This window comes from Diorhabda sublineata, chromosome 3 (assembly GCF_026230105.1).
Source record: "Diorhabda sublineata isolate icDioSubl1.1 chromosome 3, icDioSubl1.1, whole genome shotgun sequence".
NCBI classification, from domain to species: Eukaryota; Metazoa; Arthropoda; class Insecta; order Coleoptera; family Chrysomelidae; genus Diorhabda; species Diorhabda sublineata.
The window spans coordinates 23,958,224-23,980,106 of NC_079476.1; the positions used below are offsets into that span (position 1 = coordinate 23,958,224).

A 21,883-nucleotide genomic window follows, 5' to 3' on the forward strand; every position below is an offset into this window, starting at 1 on the left:
TAATAAATGTCTTCAATTCATTTCATAGCTTCTTTTAATTACCATTATCAGCTGGTTGCTTCTGATGGCGATGGCAGAATTGTACGCAAATATAATATTTAAAGGATTCCTGTCTTCATTCATTCCAATTCAGATCTTTATCTTTGAAGCTGGATTTGGAATCTTCTGTTCTTCAGATAGTTGTATACAAGTTTTGTAAGGGCACTGAAAAATCTCTTACGTTCATAATTTACACTACACTTAACTAACTTATCACTAACACGTAAATAACTTATATAATTTATTAAAATTCTTCGGTTACTTTTCTATTTCGTTTAAATATCCAAACGAAAATCTCAAAAGATCTAGAAAATAAACAAACAAAACAAATAGATAACAAGACCTTCTTAGAAGTTAGTTCAAAAGAAACAATGGAAATAAATCGCCTGCTATAATAAAACTTTTATAAAAAACAGATATCAAACGTGCTTCGCCTTCACCGTGTTTTATAATTCCACCACAACCCGACAGGACCGTCTCCAGAACCAATATCGCAGAGTTGTTCGTTACAGTATTTATACAAACATACAAAAGCGAAACACTCAAAGTTTCACTTGAAACAGTTGAAATTAGATATCAATATTTCACGGTATCATCTACGATTCGAATAAATCTATTTGAAATCCTTTTGTAAAATAAACTTTCAACGTCGATGCCTGAAAAGTCCATCAATTAAGAAACGGCTAAACCTGTTTTTATTATTCATCACGGTTCGTTTGTGCACTTGACTTCAGAATAGAAAATGAGATTGAGTTTAGAACAACTCTAGACTGGAATTAGTTCAAATTATTTATGTATTTGACATAAGTTTGACCACAACTCGATTATAGTATGTATGACATAACTCATTTATATCTGAAACGAGTGTGGCATATTTAGCATGCGAGTTTTTTTTTTTGGTTGACTACAGGATTTTTCAAAGAAGTTAACCCGGCCTCTACCTCCTTCTTTTCTTCTGAGGTGAAGCCTTTCCCCAGCTGACCTAGAATGGTGCATTCTGGTCTGGTCTGGTTAATGAGTTTCGGTTTTTTGCCTTATATGGTTTTAGGTTTCCTCGTTGGCTTTTACAAGATAAAAAATATAATTTCTCAACAATATGCAATACAGGTTCCATAATTTTCATTTTTGGTTAAGTTAATTAACGAAATTTCTTGTTAGCTAGAAATAAATTCCACTTTTACTACTTCGAAACAAATTAGATTTCGTTTTATTGTGAAAGATTCCCTGTGATCTTTCCTCTAACAAAGTTTATAAATTTAAATGTAATAGCTACTTATTTACGTGGAAAACCAGAATTCAATTAAATATCAGACATCACGAGGGTTATAGGATTAATCTTAAATGAGGAAAACTAGATTGTTCATGTGAGTATGCAAGCAGACATATCTCAAGACGAATTTATTGAAACAGTAAACCTGATTCTTATTTCAGCGACTTCGGGGAACTTCAAATCAAATATTCGATTTTTATTGTAAAGAAAAAACTCACCAACAACAAAAAATTACTCTTATTAATATGATATTAATGATAACAAATGAAAGATTGATATATAAAACTTGTTCCTCAAATTATTCGTTCTCATAAAAAAGATCAGTGATTATTAGTTTCTGAATTTAGAAATATTATTCTATCAAATGAAGAGATTTATGAGCAATAGAAGCAACAGAATACTCATTATGGGAGGCTAAAAAAACTTAGACTATCCACAAGTTTAAAATCCTCCCATTCGTAACACTGAAGGTCAGTGGTTAAAAATCAACAGCGAGAACTTAGTAGCCTTCGCAAAGCACTTGCAAAATGTTTTTGAACCTAACTCTACAGATACAGATCAAGATGAAATCAATACCAATCGATATTTGACTCCTCCTTATAAACTGCAACCTCCTGTCATAAAAATAGTATCAAAACAAGCAACGTTATTTTTTAAAGCTCAACTGGGTACATAAACGAGGGATGTCTCAAAATCGTACGACCTGAACCTGAAGTTGTCAGCACTTATCAATATAACCTGGGAAATATATTTCAGTTGAGAGATTATCACCAATATGTCAGCCGTTTTGAACGCTTCGTTTCTGTCAGATCGAAAACATTCCAAAACACACTTATATGTAGGTGTTTGGGAAAGCTCACGAAATTCTAATTCCATACAATTGTTCACTAAAATAGATTAAATAGTCACAATTCGATTTAAAATGATCGACTCTTTGAAAATGTTTAATTCTGATATTCAAATTCATTGGATTAATTTCATTTTTAAAATAGTGATCGGAATATATGATTTAAATTAAATGCTTAATTAGTAGATTTTATCGAATGGAAAACTGAAAATCAAGTTATTACATTTATTTCCATATTAATATGACTTGTCAAAACGTTTATTGAAGATAACAGTTATCATTTAACGAGCCGTAATAAATCACGCAAATTAAGTTAGCAGCACGAGCCGCGGGCGAATTTATGTTTGTTCCATATATGTACCAACTGGTTGATATGCTATAAAACCGACAACTTTTATTTTTTCTATTTGGTACACTGACCATAAAAATAGATCCATAATCCTCTTAATGCGTAGTTTGCATACAGTACCTATAATTTATATTGTCCAACAAAGGAAAATAAATTATTTTGGATAATGAAATTATTGTGAGATCTACTACCTTTGTCGCCAGATATTTCTTATCAGGAGCTTCGTTTATGCTATTATTATTTTGTTCTGGAATAAAAGATTTTGCCTTTTAAAACTACATGTTTCTTTGATTAACTTCGGGGAACCGAAAACATCAAAAAAGATCACTAAATTATTTTGGATAAGCATGAAGTGGAGCAGATTGAGGTAGCTGATATCCTAGAACAAAATCAACAAACAATTCCATATTCTGAACAGGAGCTGATTAAACCGTAATAAACCGGAATTTTTGGATTTATATATGGCAATGGGTGAAACAAGGCTCTATTCGTTCCAATCGACAATCAGCCTATTGGACTGCACGTGATGAAGCAACTTAAAAACGCGGAAAGATGCAAAAGTCAGAAGACAAGGCTATAGAATCAGAATTTTGAATGCGCATACTGAAATATTCACCGACTATCCAAATTATTTAAAATCATAAAAAACGACTAGTACGTGGCGTTATTGGAGGAAGAGGGAAAAACAGGTTGTTGCGTCAATGCATCCTGTCACAAATCAATAAAAAATATAGTTAGGCTAGGTCCAACATAATCTCCATATCTCGTTCCCAGTAACTTATTTCTTTTCTCAGACCTCAAGAGGAAGCTTGATGACAAAAATTGTGTGCCGATGAAATGGTTATAGCAAAACTGAAGCCTATTTTGAGGATAAAGTCAAAACGTACTATAATTGTTTGATGTGCTGTAATCATTGTATTCTGTTGAAAAAATATTTTTTCTATGCTAGCCTACTAAATTGTTCGCCCATCTGATCATAATTCATAGAAACAATGTTTTATCTTTAGTGCTAAGTTCGCTATAGTATGCCAAAAGTACATTGTTTTCAGAGAATGACTTAAAATTCGTGATGAAACTCTAACCTTGAAATTTTTTGTATACACACAACTTCACATTCACAATGATTTCTATGTGGTAAAAATATATATATATATATATATATATATATATATATATATATACATATATATATATATATATATATATATATATATATATATATATATATATATATATATATATATATATATATATAGCAAAAATGTTGCATTATCAATTTTTTCTGTTTTTTGAAACTAATTTCCTATTAAAAGAGACCTGATTTATCATGAAAAATATATAAAATAAGGAATGCAAAGTTAGAAAATAATTTTTAGAAATTACTCAAAAATGGTAGAATAAATTTAAACTAAAAACCAAGAGTAATATTCCAAGAGTATTGAAGAAAAAAATACTTTTATGCGTTTAGCGAAATAATAATTTTTCTTTCAGGATGAGCACACGATTTTACGATCGTGGGCAGTGAAAGACTTCGCTCCAAATGTCGCCCAATACGTTCAAATTTTCCGACCCGAGAATAAACTCCATGTAAAGTTCGCAGAATTCGTCGTCTGCGAAGATGAATTTAAATATGCGTTACTCGCTAATAACTGCACCTGTCCCGGTGCTTCTACATTGGTCACATTGCTACTTCATACTTCAAGGGGCCAGTGAGTATATGTAACTTTTGGTGATATTCACAAGCAAATTCTATACATCGTATTTTCAATAATACATCTTTCAAAGACGTTTTATTATATTTGTATGGAAAACACGTGATGTAGCATGCTATTTCTCTAAAAATCAATTCATATAAATAAGAATAGCTCCTTCAAAATTATTTGTATTAGTTATGTCATTCAATAAGACCACACTTTCTATAGTTCTTTGATCATAGTGCCTATAATCTGATTTTTTTCAACAAACTAGTAAACCTACAGAATGTCCTAGCTAAGCTACCTAAAAAATAAAAAAAACATCCCTCATCATATATTTGAATAATTGAGTCCTGCTTCTATAGAGTGTATAAAATACTGAACCTCCTCTTACTCCCAATTTTTGGACATCTTCCGGATTCTTCTTTTTCTTTTAATGTAAGCCTGACTTGATTAATTCCGAATATTAGCCTCCTCCTGAGGTTTTCTTAAGACATTGAACTCCAGCTCTCATACCATTTTTTTGACGATCTGCCCACATGTTGCGGTTTGTTTGGTTTTTGCTTTTTTACCCATTTCACCGATCTGTTTTCTGGCATTTTTATGACATCATCTCTTCTATCTTATTTAAGGTCTCTCACTACATCTGAGATTTCTAGTTCCACTCAAAGATCTTGACTAGTCAATCTATTTCCAAGGCACTTTATTGTTTTTCGCGTTTTCGTTTCAGTAGTCCTCATTATACTTTTTGTTCTCAATGTTTCAGCTCTTTTTTTCATTACAACCATGGATATACGGATAGATTTGATATCGTCTTCTACTGGTTTCAATTTGGCTGTTTGACTTTTTTGTAGCTAGTTCGTTAAGCTGGAAGACTCCTATACTAGGGATCACATTTTGCACATTATTTTACGCCTAACGTCCATCTGGTTTCCTAATTGTCGTGGTTTTCGGTAATTAGCCTTTCAAATTCTTTTATTGATTTACAGAGTTAATATGATGGATTCTCATACGAGTGCCGCTACTCAAGTTTTAAGATATGGTAACACTGATATGAATATATCAAATGTGACGTATCATTATCTTACGGCGCAGAGTATATCTATCCTAAAAAACCAAATTTTGCTTTTTTTCTAAAAACCTTTATATCAATATACGGGTTTAGTAATTGAAGCACAGCTTAGCAGATACTTTTTTACACGAAAAAACATTTGTAGAATTTTCCTCGTTAGCCTCGCATTTTTGCCATTTAATTTGACACAAACGAAAATCCCTAGTCTCGACTTTTACAATTTCCAGTGATTTGCTGGTATTTTTTCACATGACGGGTCAACAGACTAAAAGAGAATGTTATCGACTTCTTTGTGTTTGGTAACGTTCGAATAAATTCACAAAAGTGACTGACACCCACTGAATTCCAAAAAAATAAACAGTAAATGGAACAATAAAAGGAAATTATGATCGTTTGGAACTTCACAGCTTTTTTCTCTAACTCATTTCATTATTTAAACTTGATTTCGTTTATACAACCCGTAGAATTAGAAATTACTGATCGAACATGGAAACATTCTATGTATAGCTCAATCTTCTTCACAAAATTTCTCTATCCTGTGCCTCCTCTCTCCCTCTTTATAAACCAAACTTATTTCAAAATTTAACACTGATTTTATTATTCTTACTGCTTTGGTTCCACAGTTCTTAAGAGATGATAAAATAACTGTTTTGTTGTAATATGTTTTTGTTATAGAGAAGGTCAACAATCTCAAGAGGAATGGCATCGTTTATACGGACGATGTTCCGGCAACGAAATCTATCACATCAAATTAGAGGATAGTCGATTCTTTGGAGAATACGAAGGAAAAAGTTTTACTTACGCTAGTTTTCATTCGCATAGGAAGTGAGTTAAATCAATTAAATCACGTGCAAATTCCTTAAAATATATTTTTACAGATATGGCGTTGCTTTAGTGGGGGTTCGACCAGCACAACTTCCTGAATTCTACGAAGATACAATCCTCCTCAATCCCGGACCACGACATATTATGAAAAAAGACGATACTTGCTATTACATGAGCATCACCAAAGAAGAGAATTCTTCTTTCAGCGTCGCCAATCAACAACCTACATCCGGCGAAACAACCGCATTACCTTCGAAAGAGGAGGACAAGACCAATACAGTACCACCGGCTGCACCCAAAGACGGTACCACTCCTCCTCAACTCATTCTGCAAGTCCCCACATGTGTCAGTGAGTGTTGTAGCTTGCGCATGCTTGTTCTCATTATTCATCGTGTATTTATTCACCTGAAAAGGTTTTGTCATAATTAGATGATTTAGAAAACGAAAACATTTTACGATTTTATTTATCATATCATTGAAAGAATATTAGAATATAGTTATGAGAAATAATATCATAGCCTAATATTCTTTATCAACCATATTCAATATACAAGGTACATTTGTTGAGAAAATTATGAAAGGAAATATTTGGAAACCACTTAGAAATTTGGATCCACCACTATACTCCTTAAACGAAAAACCACAGTCAATAAAGTGGGTCAATCTGTTCCAAAGAAGACAAAAATGTTTTCGATTATTCTTTCCTCTAGGTTGTGACTCCACATCTTACATAGTTTATCTCTACTCCGTGTTCCAATTAGAGATTTATCCCATTCATCAAAGTTATCTATGTCAAATGATCGCCTGATGTTTTCGCTTATTTCTCAGTCTAGCTTTTTTTCCCGAGATCCGCCAGAGAATTCTCATTTCTGTGGACTCCAAGAGTTGTTTCGTTTCTGATGTTTCTGGCCTTGTTTTTGATATATAGGTTTGATTCTTGCGTAGGTGTTTTTTTCTGCATTACTACGTTTTGAAGACATTCCACGATCTTATTTGCTCTGGTTACTTGTTCTCTCACCATGTCTAATATGTTTCCATAGTCAAGGTACTTGAGTTTCATTCTTTGTTGTTTTATTTGACATCCTGGAATATTGTCACGCGTATCATACTGTCGGGTATTCAATAATTTTCGACGATCATCCTTAATTTCGGCACATAAAAGCCGTCATTGCCATAGCACAGGATTTTAATTTCTTTGTCGCCCATTCCATAACCGTTACCAAGCTTTTATCCATTATTATGTTGAATAAAAAGAAAATAAGTAAGTCTCTTTGTCTAATACCACTGTTGAATGGTATAGGATTTGTTTGTTTACGATTAATGCAAGCCTGAACTTAATTATCTGAGTATGTGTTCCATACTCTGGATTATACTGATATGGTGAACTTCTGTTGTACAAAAGTTCAATAACAATTTTCCAGTTTAATACAGTTAAACGCTTTTCTGATGTCAATAAAGCATAAGAATACTGGTACGTTTGGATTTCTTAACTAGTAGTCGTGGAATAAATACTGTATCTACGCTTCTATTGTTTTCATCATTTTCTTTGGCCGGAAAAGTGATGGAAATAGTTTTTTTCTTGAGATATTCAGGTGATTGAAGTGCTTTTCCATCAGGATAACGCATTATCTCGCACACGATGATTTCAATGACTAAAAATCAAGAATTGTATTTCGAATCGGTTGATCACCTAACGTATTCAACAGATTTGTTTCTGTTTCCTAGCCTTAAAGTTTCACTTGCATTTTCAAGAGAAAGACGGCTAATATAATTTGGAGGTGACTATGTTGGGAAATAAAAATGAAGAAAAAATGTTTTGTGTGTTTGTTAGGTCTGAAACTTTTGAAACAACACACGTATTCCATCAGCCATAAGCATCAGCCGTCTGTGCTAAACATTTCTTCATGTATCGTAGAGGTTGTCTCGGAATAGTAGTACTTCCTTACTTGTGACTTTAATTAAAAAATAATACAAATCGAATCGGTTGGAATCGTGTGTGGAAAGTTTTGAAAAACACATCACTTCTCCATATCTTATATCAACCCAAATTTTCTTTGGAGTATTCTTTTTACCACAACTTTGTTTCGATTTCAATGAACAAATTTTTGTTATAAAATTTGTTCAAATAAATGGAATAGTTAGATATTAAGTAAGTATAAAATTGAAACGATTAGAATCCATTCGGATTTGTAGACCCAACTAATTAATATGCACAGCGAGGGTACTCCAAATCAAATCTTCAACTCAACTTTGATTGCCAGACTAAAGCCTCTTTATTTATAATCAAATTTCCTTTCAGCTAAGACTATTTGTAGTGGAATGGAATTATTATATACTGAATTTTTCCAACAAAATCCCAAATAAGAACGCAACGGAAAATTGATAATAAAATTTTTATTCAATAAATATCCCGACCTTCTTTTAAATTTTTAAAATTTCTTTAATTACTCAGCTACTTTTAGAAGTAATGGTTGATTTTGAATAATTTAAATATTCCGAGGGCTGAAATCAAATTCCCTTCATTTTATTCTCAAATGGGAACCTGAGAAACGAATCAACGAGAAATGTTAAGTTGTTTGATTGGAAACCAATTTTAAAAATAATAGAGCTTATACGAGGGTAGTTTAAATATGAATCGGAAAGCTTCCGGAAATGTAGAAAAAGTGACTAGAGTGTGATGGAGACTATCTGGAGAAACTGTAAAGAATTTCAACTCTGTAACTAAAAAAATGATAACTGTGGATATTTGAGAAGTTTCCAGTTTGATTATGGGGTATAATTTGATTTCGTGTTTATAAATCGGAATGAATCCAAACAACTGGATAAAATAAACAAATAATGAAATGAAAGAGAACGAACGAGAAAATAATTGACATCAATAATTAAGATAAGAATTAATTAAGAAAAGAAAATATCCCAATAGGCACCATATCACCAAATAAATGGCAAGACTATTACCGCTCATTACTCAGAGAACAGAGATCTGAATATAGTAACATGCCGGCTGAAGACATACGGATTACAGGTGAACCAATAAAAATCAACGTAGAAAAAACAAAGAAAGCTATAACACTACTTAAAAATGGGCGCGCTCCTGGTCCAGAGGGAATACCTGCAGAATTAATAAAAGCAGGAACAAATAGGCTGTTTAATATCCTAACAGAAATTATCAATAGACATCTAAATGGAGAACCAATACCGCAAACGTGGAAAGAAGGATGGATCACGTCCATATACAAGAAAGGAAATAAGGAAGACTGCAATAATTATAGGGGCATTACAGTGACTAGTACGCTCAGTAGGTTATACGGAAAAATAATAAAGGAGATCATTTGTGAAGAATATCACCCATACGAATCCGAGGAACAAAACGGCTTCAGAGCAGGTCGATCGACGATAGATAGTATTTTCTGTCTATCACAAATAATCGAAAAGAGAACCGTAAGATCACAAGAAGTGCACCTACTATTGGTAGACTTGAAGAAAGCGTATGACACAGTACCTGTCTCAAAATTATGGGAGGTTCTGGAAAGAACGAGCATAAATACCACTCTAATAAAGGCTATAAAAGAACTATACAGAGACACAACAGCAAAAATAAAAATAGGTAACAAGGTGACAGACGGCTTCAAAACAACCAAAGGCTTGCGACAAGGGTGTTGTTTATCCCCAACTCTGTTCAACATATACATAGATGAAGCCCTAAGAGTTTGGAAAAAAAAATGTAAAGGAATGGGACTAACTATTGGGGAGAGCACCTTGTATACACTGCACTATGCCGATGACCAGGTAGTGGTAGCACAGGAAAAAGAAGATCTGGAGTACATGTCTAGAAAACTTATAGAAGAATACCAAAAGTGGGGTCTACAGGTTAACACGGAGAAGACACAATACATATGTATAGGATCAGAAGATTCACCTGGGAATTTAGATCTAGAGGGAAAAATAATTAAAAACTGTAAGGAATGCATATACCTAGGTGTAAAACTAACAACAACAGGACGAAACGAGGAAACAATTAGGGACAGAATAACCAAAGGAAGAAAAGTAATAAGAGCCCTGAACTCAGTGCTGTGGCAAAAGAATATTAGACCAGAAACAAAAAAGAGAATATACAACGCCATTTTACAACCAATAATTACATATAGCTCCGAGGTTTGGCAACTTACAGAAAAGCAAAAAAATAACTTAAATGCAGTGGAAATGGATTTCTGGAGGAGAGCAGCAAGAATATCTAGAACGGAACATATAAGAAACGAGGAAATAAGAAGACAATTGAAAGTAGAAAGAACTTTAGTAGAAGATATAGAAAAGAAACAGTTGATTTGGTACGGACACGTTAAGAGAATGGGAAGAGAACGACTACCAAGAATAATATTAGAATGGACCCCCAAAGAAAAAAGAAAGAGGGGAAGACCACCTAGAACATGGCTACAAGGAATCACTAGAGCAATGTCCGAAAGGAACCTAGCAGTCGACGACTGGCAAGATAGACAGGCCTGGAGATTAGGAACCCAAAGGCGTATAACGCTATAAAAGGGGATATATATATATAATTAAGATAAAAAAGAATAAACTCTTAACGACATGAAAATACTTGCCAGGGGCATAAAATCGTAGCAAAACTCTATGGGAAATTCGCAAACCTAAAAAGACATAATATTAGCAAGGAGAAGAACCTTGAAAGTTTGTGACTAGTAATTTTATTAATATAATTTTCAACGTCCTTAATACATATTATCAAAGATTAAAGTCTAGTTAATGGCTACATGCTCAATACATTATTTCGTGAAATCAATAGATTTCTATAGTACAATGTGATTCAAATATTATATTTGCTTTTCACCAACTTGCTTATTGTATCCCCTTCAGTTTCTTATTGTCTACCGACCATATCAATTAACTTGTCCCATAACATACCTGTGTATGTTGGGGTTATTTGAAAATAAATTTAAAAAAGGGGCAAATAATAACACAAGATTTTAATATATAGATTATAACTATATAGAATATAATATAGAATAATTTTGAAATTACCTTATATATTGAATATGATCATTTGCAAACAAAAACGGCTTTTTTCTCGATGTTGCTCGTTGTTACACGGTAGAAACTTTAAAACGGATTATAGATATGTTGTTGTTTCAATAAAATTGAAGCTTTTTATGTTTCGCACTTGAAAATAGTAATACGTACATTGAAATCATACAATATGTGAATTTTTCGTTTACTACAAAGACATAACCTTGGAGCTCATGTTCACGGCTTTCGTATCAAATAATAAAATAGTAGAAAACTATGTCACCACTAGAAATATACTAGTTTTTCAGTTGATAACAGTCGGGTTGTTGAAATTACATGTGTTAAATTGTCTGTCATTTATTCATTATTTTACGTTAAATTACTATAGACGGATGTAATGTACAAGAAGACGTACCAAAATATGTGTTCTATCTGATTCTGCGTGCTATCGAAAGAACTGTGATTTGTAAGTCAACTGAATGCATATTGACAATTTGGCCAAGTTTGCTTTATGACTTGAGCCTGCTCCCATACAAATTGAGAATATAGGCAACGACATGTGCTGGCTGGACAGACTCCGAAGAGTTCAGAAACTACATCTACGTGAGATTAAAGAATGAATCAAGAAAATAACACTGTTTGGTATGGATTTTGGACTGGCGGCTACATAGATATTATTTACTTGCGAACCACTTTGGCCAGGCTATCACTATCAATAACAAACGCTATAAGTCCATTTTTACCGGCTTCCTCAGGTCCGAATTCGATGATTAGGAATCAAACAAGATGGTGCTACATCCACGCAGCTCATTCCACAAGCAATATAAATGTATCGTTATCTCACTTGGAAATGATGTGAAGTAACCACCGAGATTGTGTGATTTAACCGCGTTAAACTGTTCCTTTTGAAGTTTTATTGAATATCAGGTCTAAAATAACAAGTCACAAACCCCAACGGATCTTAGAGCAAATAGAACTCATACAATAATCGATCGACTTCAGACTGATTTATACGCCAGCATCATAAAAAATGGTTTCGATAGACATTGCAGAAGGATAAAAAATATATGATATCTCAAACACACATTAAATTTGATGAATTATTCTAGTCATACTAAAATGTATCCGTTGGCATCAGTTTGTCCACTATAATATGGAGTTGCTCTAAAGCTGTTTTATGCTAATTTTTGGTTTATTTTGTTCTATAACCGGCCAGTGTTCTTTTTCCGAAGAGATTATTTTAACCGTACGATCGTATTTTTCTGATTTCATGTGTAAAGGTTATAGAGAAAAGAGAGATGCCTTCGGGTTAAAGATTTTTATTGTTATTGGAATGAGGCTCTCGTGGAAAATGGTTTTTTCGTTAAAGTGTCTAGGTGATTGTACGACATTTTTATTTCAAGCAATCAGTATTCTGTGGATTCTCGCAATACTTTGGTAGATTTTAACAACGGGTGAATAATTTAACAAATGCAATAATACACAAACGGTATTACACAAAATAATATTCGAAATAATCTCACTATTCGCGATCCAACACAATAAATTTATTATTCCAGAAATATATCTGTTCATTAACAAATGTATGTAAGTGAATAACAATTCCAATTAACAAATCCTATTATTATTCACACCAATGACGTGCCAGAATGAAATTCATTATTTTAGAAGAATGATCAGCATCCATATTAATATTTATCCGTCCGTTGCAAATTATTCACTAATTAGGTCAAAGGAAATATGACAATCAAGCTCGAAATAAAATAGTTCATAAACATACGAATGTGACGTTATATACGAGATATATCCACAAACTAAGTTTCTATTTCTATCAGTGACAGTGTCGAGCATTCGACGTGTTCTTTGTAATCCTTTATGATGTCGGTCTTAATTGAAACTGCGCCGCCTGTGAAATCAGTTTTCTAAACGCAAAGAAAGTTAAAGTAAATCCACAAGGTTTGCGGACAAAACGCTATGAGTTATTCAATGATAAAAGATTGGTAGAACAGTTCAATGAAGTACGGAATAAAGTGCACAATGAAGAATGATGTAGACGCGTGTCTATGAAAGGCAAAATCTTAGGTTCACAATTACTGCTCTTGCTATGAAGTTGTTACTAAAAAATTGAAATTTCGAAAATTCTACATTGTGTACCTAAAATTTTCACTGAACAGCACATAAAACAACGAATGGGAAATTTTTGATACGTTACAATGAAGACTGAGATAATTTACCTTTCTCGGATAGTCAGGAGGGATGAAACTGGGATATCTTACGACATCCCGAACGCAAGTTGAACCTAATCAAATCTTGACACATCTAAAACTCATGTGCACTGTTTTTTCGGGGGATTACGCCGCATATGTTGAAACAGTTGAAGCATCGTTGAACAAGTATATAGACGTAAAACAAACTAAAGAATAAAAAAAGTATGAAAAAATGGCTTTTCTTTAATAGGAAACTTTACAGATAACCCTCGTATTGGTTAAATATACGTAGATTTGAAATTGTAGCTCTATGTTTAATTTGTTCGAATTGATATTGCAACGATCACAAGAAAATCCGTTTTCTTTTCTTTTTTCCGGAACAGCCACGTTTCCTGACAATACAGTGACGAGTGACTCCCGACAATGCCTTAAGGAATCCTCACCAGGATCTATTACATTCGACGTCTCCATAACAGGTGAGTCGAATTTCAGATACGGGGGGATTTAGATAATATATCGATAAGGTTGATTCTGTCAAATAATATGATTTTATTAATTCCATATTTGTCTGTTTGAAGCTTATAAATATCAAATAGTGCTCTGTGAAGTGGCCAATTTGTAGATCGTCTTCATTACATTGTATCTAGTCTTTCCATATCACTGTATGTGGATCAACACTAATTTATTTATGTTCTATATCTATTTCCAAACAATTTTAACTTCGTGAATTAACTGTTGAAAGTTGGTCAATATTCTCCCCTTCTCATCCCACATATGTTCAATGAAATATATATCTGGTGGCCACAGTAACACATTAACATCAGTTTCTTGAAGAAACTCCTTAGTTCGAGTTGCTTAAAGTGAACGCGCTTTAACTTTAACTTTAACGAAAATAGTTTGTGATTTCACCAGGGATGTCACCTAATTTTGAAAAGAATGATGATTCTGCCTTCTCAATGGCGTTCTCAGCGCCATCTTGAGTGTAGTCCTCAGGACTAATCGTGGACGGTATGAAAAGAGACCAAAAGATCGATGAAAAGGTTATAGTAACAAAAATGTCCTGCTCTAAATATGATCTCCAAGTCAAAGACTTATTCTTTCTGGGTATAATATTCCTATTATCACAGTCATTATTAATTATACAAATATCTTAAAATCGAAATTGGTATCATCGACTTTATTTCAAAGCTGTTCTTTTGAACTTATTAATCTACCTACGAAAAGTGAGCATAAATTTAGTCTTACCCTCGTATATGAAAGAAGATATATATTTAGGTTGACGGTGGTTTATAGGAATCCGTGAGACGTGGGATGACAACCGTACTTATGTGCTCGAGAGTTTTTGGATACTTCCTAAGTATTTCACGAAGAAAGAGATTTTTACGATGCATATATATTTTTTTATCAAAAATCTGATCTTAGAAATAAAATTCTACAATTTATGTGACTGCACGGTTGTATGAAACGACTTCCGTTTGAGATAAATGTACATTAAGGAAAATTGCGATTGACGTCTCGAAATATTTTGAAAGATTTGCACGTTTTCAATGATCAAACTTCTTTTCATGTTATTTGATCATAAATTCCAATTTATCTTTCATTTAGACAGTATTTCGACTATAAGTTTGACTATACTGGAGATCTATCGAGGTAAAGTAGACCTTCTGTAACAGTCAAACAAACGAGATCTCAAAAATCCGCATTTTACTCAAGAAGATTTCTTATAATTTGGTTTATTATACTGAATGATAGCCAGCAAGATTAAAAAAATATTCTAAGTTTTAACGACTTTATTTTATATAGGAAGATGGTCCCTGAAGTACCTGACCCAATAAAAAAATCACAGATATTTTGGAAAAGGTATTTTCCTTTTAGCTGCCGATATCACCACTTCATTATTGGAAAATTTTTGACCACCGAGCCATATTCTCAATTCTGGGAACAGAAAATAATCTAAATCTGGCAGATACGATGCATAAGAAAACAACTCAAACTTCAATTCATATATTTTGACCATTGGAGGTGTGGGCTAGTGCATTGTCTTTCTTCTTAAACAAATGCGACCATTTCTGCACTCAAATACTGCAATAAGTTCGCATAATACTCGCCGTAGATAGTTTTTCTTTTTTCAAGATATAATGAAAATTATCCCTCGCATATCCCAAGATATAGACGCCATAACCTCGCTTGCAGATGGAACGGTCTTTGCCTTCTTTGAAGTCGGTTCTCCCTTTTCAGCCTATTGTTTTGATTGTTGTTGTGTTTCAGGATGGACCCACCTTTCATTCATGCTTTATTTCTGTAAAACATTGCCAAACGCAACACTCATCTTGCGCAAAGTTGATATGTAATGTACCGCACTTTTGAAATGCTTACTATGTCTGCTAGCTGGTACACTTTCACTGTCGCTTTGTAGATTTCCTCCAACATTTCTGGACTCGTCACCTCATTTGATCTTTCAGAAGCTTCTCTAATGAATTTGCGCTCCTTACATGTTTCTAGTCTCTCCAGCATTTGAGTAATTACAATATTCATTTCAGGACTCTTCCTTTAAACATTCTCTAATCATTAAATACATATACCTGTATAATAATCGATTAAATTCCATTATTCTGATTTATAATTTCATCTCTCAAATTATACGTCTTTTTTTATTGATAGAAATATCGTATTTCTAACAAAAACTAACAAATTTTTCCAATCTAGGTAACCATCTAGATATTCCTAGAAGCGGTGGTGAAAATCCTAACCTCCTAAGCCCCGAGATGATTAACCAGCGTCGAAATTCTCGTAGACCCAGTATTCTCCCTGTACCTGATATGTTCACCAGTAGTACTTTAAATATTGCTCAGGACGCCACTGACGAAGCTGACGAAAGCGAAGACGAACTCGAAGACGATGTGCCTTGGAGATCACCGAGTGAGAAAATAGCGTAAGTGGGAATCGAAATAATAAAAATATGTGAAAATTGATGTGAAGCGTGAATATTTGATAATTGTGAAAGCTAGATAATGAGATTTTCTGAGTATATTTGTTAAGTTAGAAAAACTCCGATTAACGTATCAAAATAAATAGTATACTTTCAACACAGATACTGCTAATTCAAATTAGATCCTATTTCTCCATAAAATCAGTGTTTACTCCCCTTTGGAAAAAAGACCATCTTTTAATCACTATAATTGAACCTTCCTTTAAATTTAAGTTTAAGTACAATTTAAAATCATATTATCTAGCTGACACATGTTATATTGTCTTTAAAATGTAAACTTTGCATGATGAGACTTTAGAAGAACTTCAATGGAAGTTTCAGACTTTTAGCTTAGTGCAATAATACCTAACCTATCTTATTATCTCGTTTTTCTATAATCCTATAAGTAGTTATGTGTGCTTTTCATGTTAAAAATCACCTGAACGCATCCTTTTCCTAATTAATCTAAGCTTTTGTGAGAGAAACTAAATCGTATATTCATTTACACTATCATAAATTTACAAATAAATTTTTCCATTTATTTCCACTCTGCTCTAATATTCTCTTGAATTTCATCAGTGACAAGAAGAGTCATATTCATATTGTGTCACATTCCAACAAAACGTCACTTGTCATACTCTATTATGGTGTCGTGGTACTTACGTTTAACTTGTTAAATTGAAAATGAATATAGATTTTTCAAAAAAATGTCACCTTAATGTGTCTTTCTGACTCTCTAAAGAAACGTGATGGCTCCACTACACTACAAGTTCGAAGCGCGTATCCACACACTCTCCCAACTCTCCGAGAAACAAAAACTCACTTCGGAACTTCATCGAAGCGACTCAAAGTAGCACGAACCGAATTGGAAGTCAATCAGCTTCGTAGTGTAGTGGACGCTTCAAACGAAAGAAAAAAAACGTTTAATTCTGATAAACCAGCCGAATGGTGAAACTTTCTTCGTTGTATATATTTCTAAATATACAAAATTGACACAAAGGCTTGGATTACAAATCGCACGGTGAAATTGCACAAATGGCTCTGTTTCTTTGATCACTCTGTCCTGAACCTTGCACTCCCCAGGTCCAGTCTTACTCTAGATGATTCTGAAGATTCAAGTCGACTCGCATGGCATGACGAATGTATTCGGTAAGTTTTATTATCTGTCTGTCTTTTTCTGTAGATACGAACGTCAAGGGTATCATTTGCTGACATTTTCGTCATCAAATACTTCATTTTGTATTCTACGTTAGTCAGAGGTATAAGCTGATGACCATTTATGAATGGCCGCCGTAGGGTAAACAAAGTTTCTGTAGATTGCGCTCGACTATAACTCGAATTAAGTGGTATAATTTTGATTGGAGCGTCATCTTAATGCAGAGAAAAAACTAACAATTCTTTGGCTTTTTAAATCGGGCGTTCAGATCAAGAAACTAACACATTCATTAATATTGAATAACTGACTTTTTACGCATTTTTTGCTAAGAAAATGTCTGCCTGTAGCAGCGATGTTTCCTTACAGGAAGCATGTAGGGAGGTCGGTTTTTTTGCAATTAATTCTTGTATAACTGTAGATGTCTCGAATCCAAAGAAATTTTGGGGGTTATTTGGAAAAAATAACGAAATTAACCAAAAGACGATCCCATTCAATAAATTACCTGAATCGACATCAAACGATATCAATGGATATTATAATACGTCAATTGACGTCATTTTTCATTTCGTGAGTGTCAATTATTATGAGAATTGCTAAAAAAAAATGAGGAAAAAATTAATCAATAAATAAAATTGTTGATATTTTTCTTGTTTTATCTTTCATGGAAACTTCCTATCATAAATTAAGATTTTTGTTAATAATAACTGATTGTTAACAGTGAAAAATGCGTCATAGTCTCTCGCGTCGAGAGTATGGCAGCTTTTTAAAGCTTGACGCTGCATCAATTTGACATGGCGCTCGAGTCGAAACTATACCACTGAAAACTACACATAGAGATGATGTTTGAATTGTGCTATTCGTGATATTTGGCTTAGGCAGGTGTAAATCATCTTTAAAATTATTTTATGTTCCACATTTGAAGAACAAACCTATAAAACCTTTGAATTTATGAATATAACATATTGAACTAAAAATCGCTTCTTAAGTTTACAAAAAAAAATATCTAATATTGGTTTTTTTATCATGAGGCTTTCAAAACCAAACTTGTCAGTGCTTTTCGTATAGTTTAATGACTCTCAACCTTTTCCCATTTTCAAATGGTGATTTTCGAATATAGCTGTTTAACATCAAAATGCAGAAAAATGATAGTTTAAAATCCATGTTCTTTTTATATGATTTGCCTTGAATATACCCTTGACGTTCTTATTTTTATTAGTCTCTTGATATTCTTTTCTGTCTAAAGCTATCGCAAACCCCTCTTAAACTATAACTTTATACACGATTATATTTTATTGACTTTCACTCTGATTTCATTTCCAAGAAAGAACCCGAAATCATAAGTTCCAAGTACAGTGGCTAACTGCTACTATGTCGTGTGCGTAAATATCTGAGTGGCTGAAACGGAATACTGGCGTTATGAAATCAAATTTAAGTGATGTTGCCAGACGTTGTTTTGTAATATGGAGATTTTGGAAATATAAAACAACATATTTGAAAACTCAATATTATAAAAAGTTGGTCCTTTACCCATTTGAAAACTACTCGATAGGTAAAAATTGTAGAATCCTAATTATTAGAAATGAGAGCTCTGAAAAAGGGTTAAAACCTTCCCTTATGGTATTTTCTCACTATTGCGTTAAAACAACTATTGGGCTTAGAAGATTTGGACCGAAAACATTTGATCACTGTATTTTTTCATTTACTTGTTAATATATGCGCCACCATTGAAAAGCCAAAACTGATATCAGCGCTACTGAACTATGAAACGTTTGAATGAAGAAATTATTGTTATGAAAAACCATTTTTTGGTTCCCATCTTAGGATGGGAATAATCAAACAGATGTAGACGTTTTTCGAAGTAAAGTTTACGATTTCCAAATATTTTTATGACAACATTTGCAAGTATTTTGACGATAAGCCTACAATGAAAATATCTTGTCTATACATGACAGCGGACATCATCTTTAAAGGCCTTTTAGAAGCTACCACTGCATTGAGAAAAATATCTCCGTAGATTACCTATTCGATAATCATTCTATTGTAAAATTTTTTTGAAAATTAGTAAGCACTCAACTTTGACAGTTTAGGATAAATGGGGTCATATTTTCACAAGTGTCGAAGAAGCGAATACGGATGTGCTAAAAATCGTTGTGTCCTGCTTACTGAGTATCCTTCCTTCCGCTGCAGCGTGGATAACTAATTTAGAGATGAGTTGCACTGATTTTTGTTCAATTCTAAACAAGATAAAGGCTTGAAGGATGAAGAATGAGGAAATTTTGTACAATTATTTGTTAATTTTTTAAATTTATATAATTTTATTCATTGATTCAGAGTCCCGAATTTCTTTCGTCCGGAATTGGCAACCCTGTTTTATGTTGCTACATCTTTTCACATTAAAAGAAAGCATCCAAAAGAAAGTATATTATTACTCAATATTTGTAAATATGTTTTTCCTTCGGTAAAAAAGAATAGAATGTATAAAGTTTTTGTTTACTCATGTTTACTATTATTGATGGTCTCTATGTACTCGTACCTCGTAAATGTATCTAAAAAGTGTGTATAACCACCCTTATATCCATGTTTTATAATAATCTAGCGTAATTATTTAAAAATAAATGCTTAACAATATAAATTGAATGCATGTGGTGTACTACAATGAATTATTAGTAAATCTAAAAATTGTAAAATATATATTAGTTCAAATAGATGTGGCTGTATGTAAATGGTAAAGTTTCCAACCGAAGGTTGCGACAAATAATCAATTACATATATAATTCGCTGATCGGTTTCGATCTCGTTGAATCTCCTCAGAACAATACGCAACGAAAGATTAAACACGTACAGTAGACGCTCTCTAGCGTCGTACTCATTTCCAATTACGAAGTATCAGTTACGAATTTCAATTCGTAGTCGCTCAATAGGAAATCACAATCCTTTCGATTTGAAAATAATAATTTTTAATCATATATAGAAATTTGAACGGAAAGCAAAACGGAAAAGCAAAAATCGTTTTTGTTTCACTTGATTGATGATGATTTTCACTGTCAAAATTTCCCCGTTACTCGTAGTTTGGAGATATTACGGATTATTTTTGCTTATTACCAGTAAGTTCTTAATCTTTCTTCTCCCTTTAGCATCGTAAAAGGCTTCCCACCGGTCTCCCCTTACATCGGAGTGAGCCCGACGTTGTGTTATCTCTTAAAAGAAAAGAAGCCGCTCTGTTGCCTTCAACTAGCCCAAGTTTGCGAGCATTGCAGTTATCGAAACGCAAGAGATTATCAATGGCAGAACAAAACTATCATTTTGGCAGCCGATTACGCTTCCAACGGTATATATAACTTCATAATACCATTGAGGGCGCACTTTAGATCCAAAACGTCGCTCAATCCGATAATTCTTTTGTTGGAACGCAGACCGGATGTAGCGTTCTTAGATGCTGTGTCATATTTTCCGTTAGTATATTGGATGCTGGGATCCATCGATTGGTAAGTTAATATTCATATTTTCTTTTTTAATAAAATAAAAAAATATTTAACAAAAAGATCATTTTTTTTCTAAATACAATTTAACAGTTTAAATGGTAAATGGAACAAAACGGGATGCACTATAATAATAGGAATTCAAATAAATTTTTGTTTGAAATTATTCAGAACATCGAGAACTGAATTAGATTTGTTGCAAGAACCAATAACGCGTTTTACTTGTCATATTTGCTCTCTTGAGAAAAGAATTCTTTTAGCCAACAACAAAGGAAAATATAAAGACGCCATCAGATTTTGATACATGCACGTTTCATCTTGCTAAAGAACTAAATCATTTTGTTATTTGTTTCATTGGATCATAAGAGGAAATAGACATGAGGTACTATAGGTCTCGCCCCATCATTAGGTTTTAAACCTTATTACCATGCTTTTCGCAACCACTTAAACATATGAAAAAGCTAGAAACGTTAATTTCATATCTGTCATAATAAATTCAATTTGTGAACAATTTTTTAAATAGTTTCTAAAGGAAATGAAAAAAAGTTTCTGAAGAAGTGATTATAATAGATTTATTGTCAAAAAAAACTTTACTGAACGCAGTATTTGGTTGAAGATGATTAAAGAGTGAGGATTGATAGATTTCCTCATTTTTTATTATTATCATTGATCCTTCTTCAGTTAAAACTAGTGCTACCATTCTTCTGGGATTTCTCGGACTTGTTCTAGTTTAGAGGGCATCTAGAGATTATCCGGGAAGGGCTTAATTTGTAGTCTTAAGCTCAAACATTGTTGGTGCGATATACTTTGCACATGTCATTAACAACTATAGACGTGATTTACTATCAGTAGACGTGGATAATATCTTAAAAATGGCAAATGATAAAAATTTTAAAGAAGATAATTATCATTGAATTAAAAGAGTTACCTCAAAAATTGTACCACTAAATACTAA

General features: G+C 33.0%; 1 protein-coding gene across 1 annotated transcript in view; it reads left to right on the top strand.

Annotated features, from left to right (window-relative positions):
• LOC130441612 (potassium channel subfamily T member 2) overlaps positions 1-21,883 on the top strand; it is a 138,051-nt gene that overhangs the window by 102,242 nt on the left and 13,926 nt on the right. The window contains exons 13-18 of the mRNA XM_056775366.1: positions 3,997-4,214; positions 5,947-6,096; positions 6,150-6,445; positions 13,709-13,801; positions 16,032-16,257; positions 20,584-20,934. Of these exons, the coding sequence (XP_056631344.1) occupies positions 3,997-4,214; positions 5,947-6,096; positions 6,150-6,445; positions 13,709-13,801; positions 16,032-16,257; positions 20,584-20,934 (1,334 nt within the window). The remainder of the gene's footprint in view (positions 1-3,996; positions 4,215-5,946; positions 6,097-6,149; positions 6,446-13,708; positions 13,802-16,031; positions 16,258-20,583; positions 20,935-21,883) is intronic.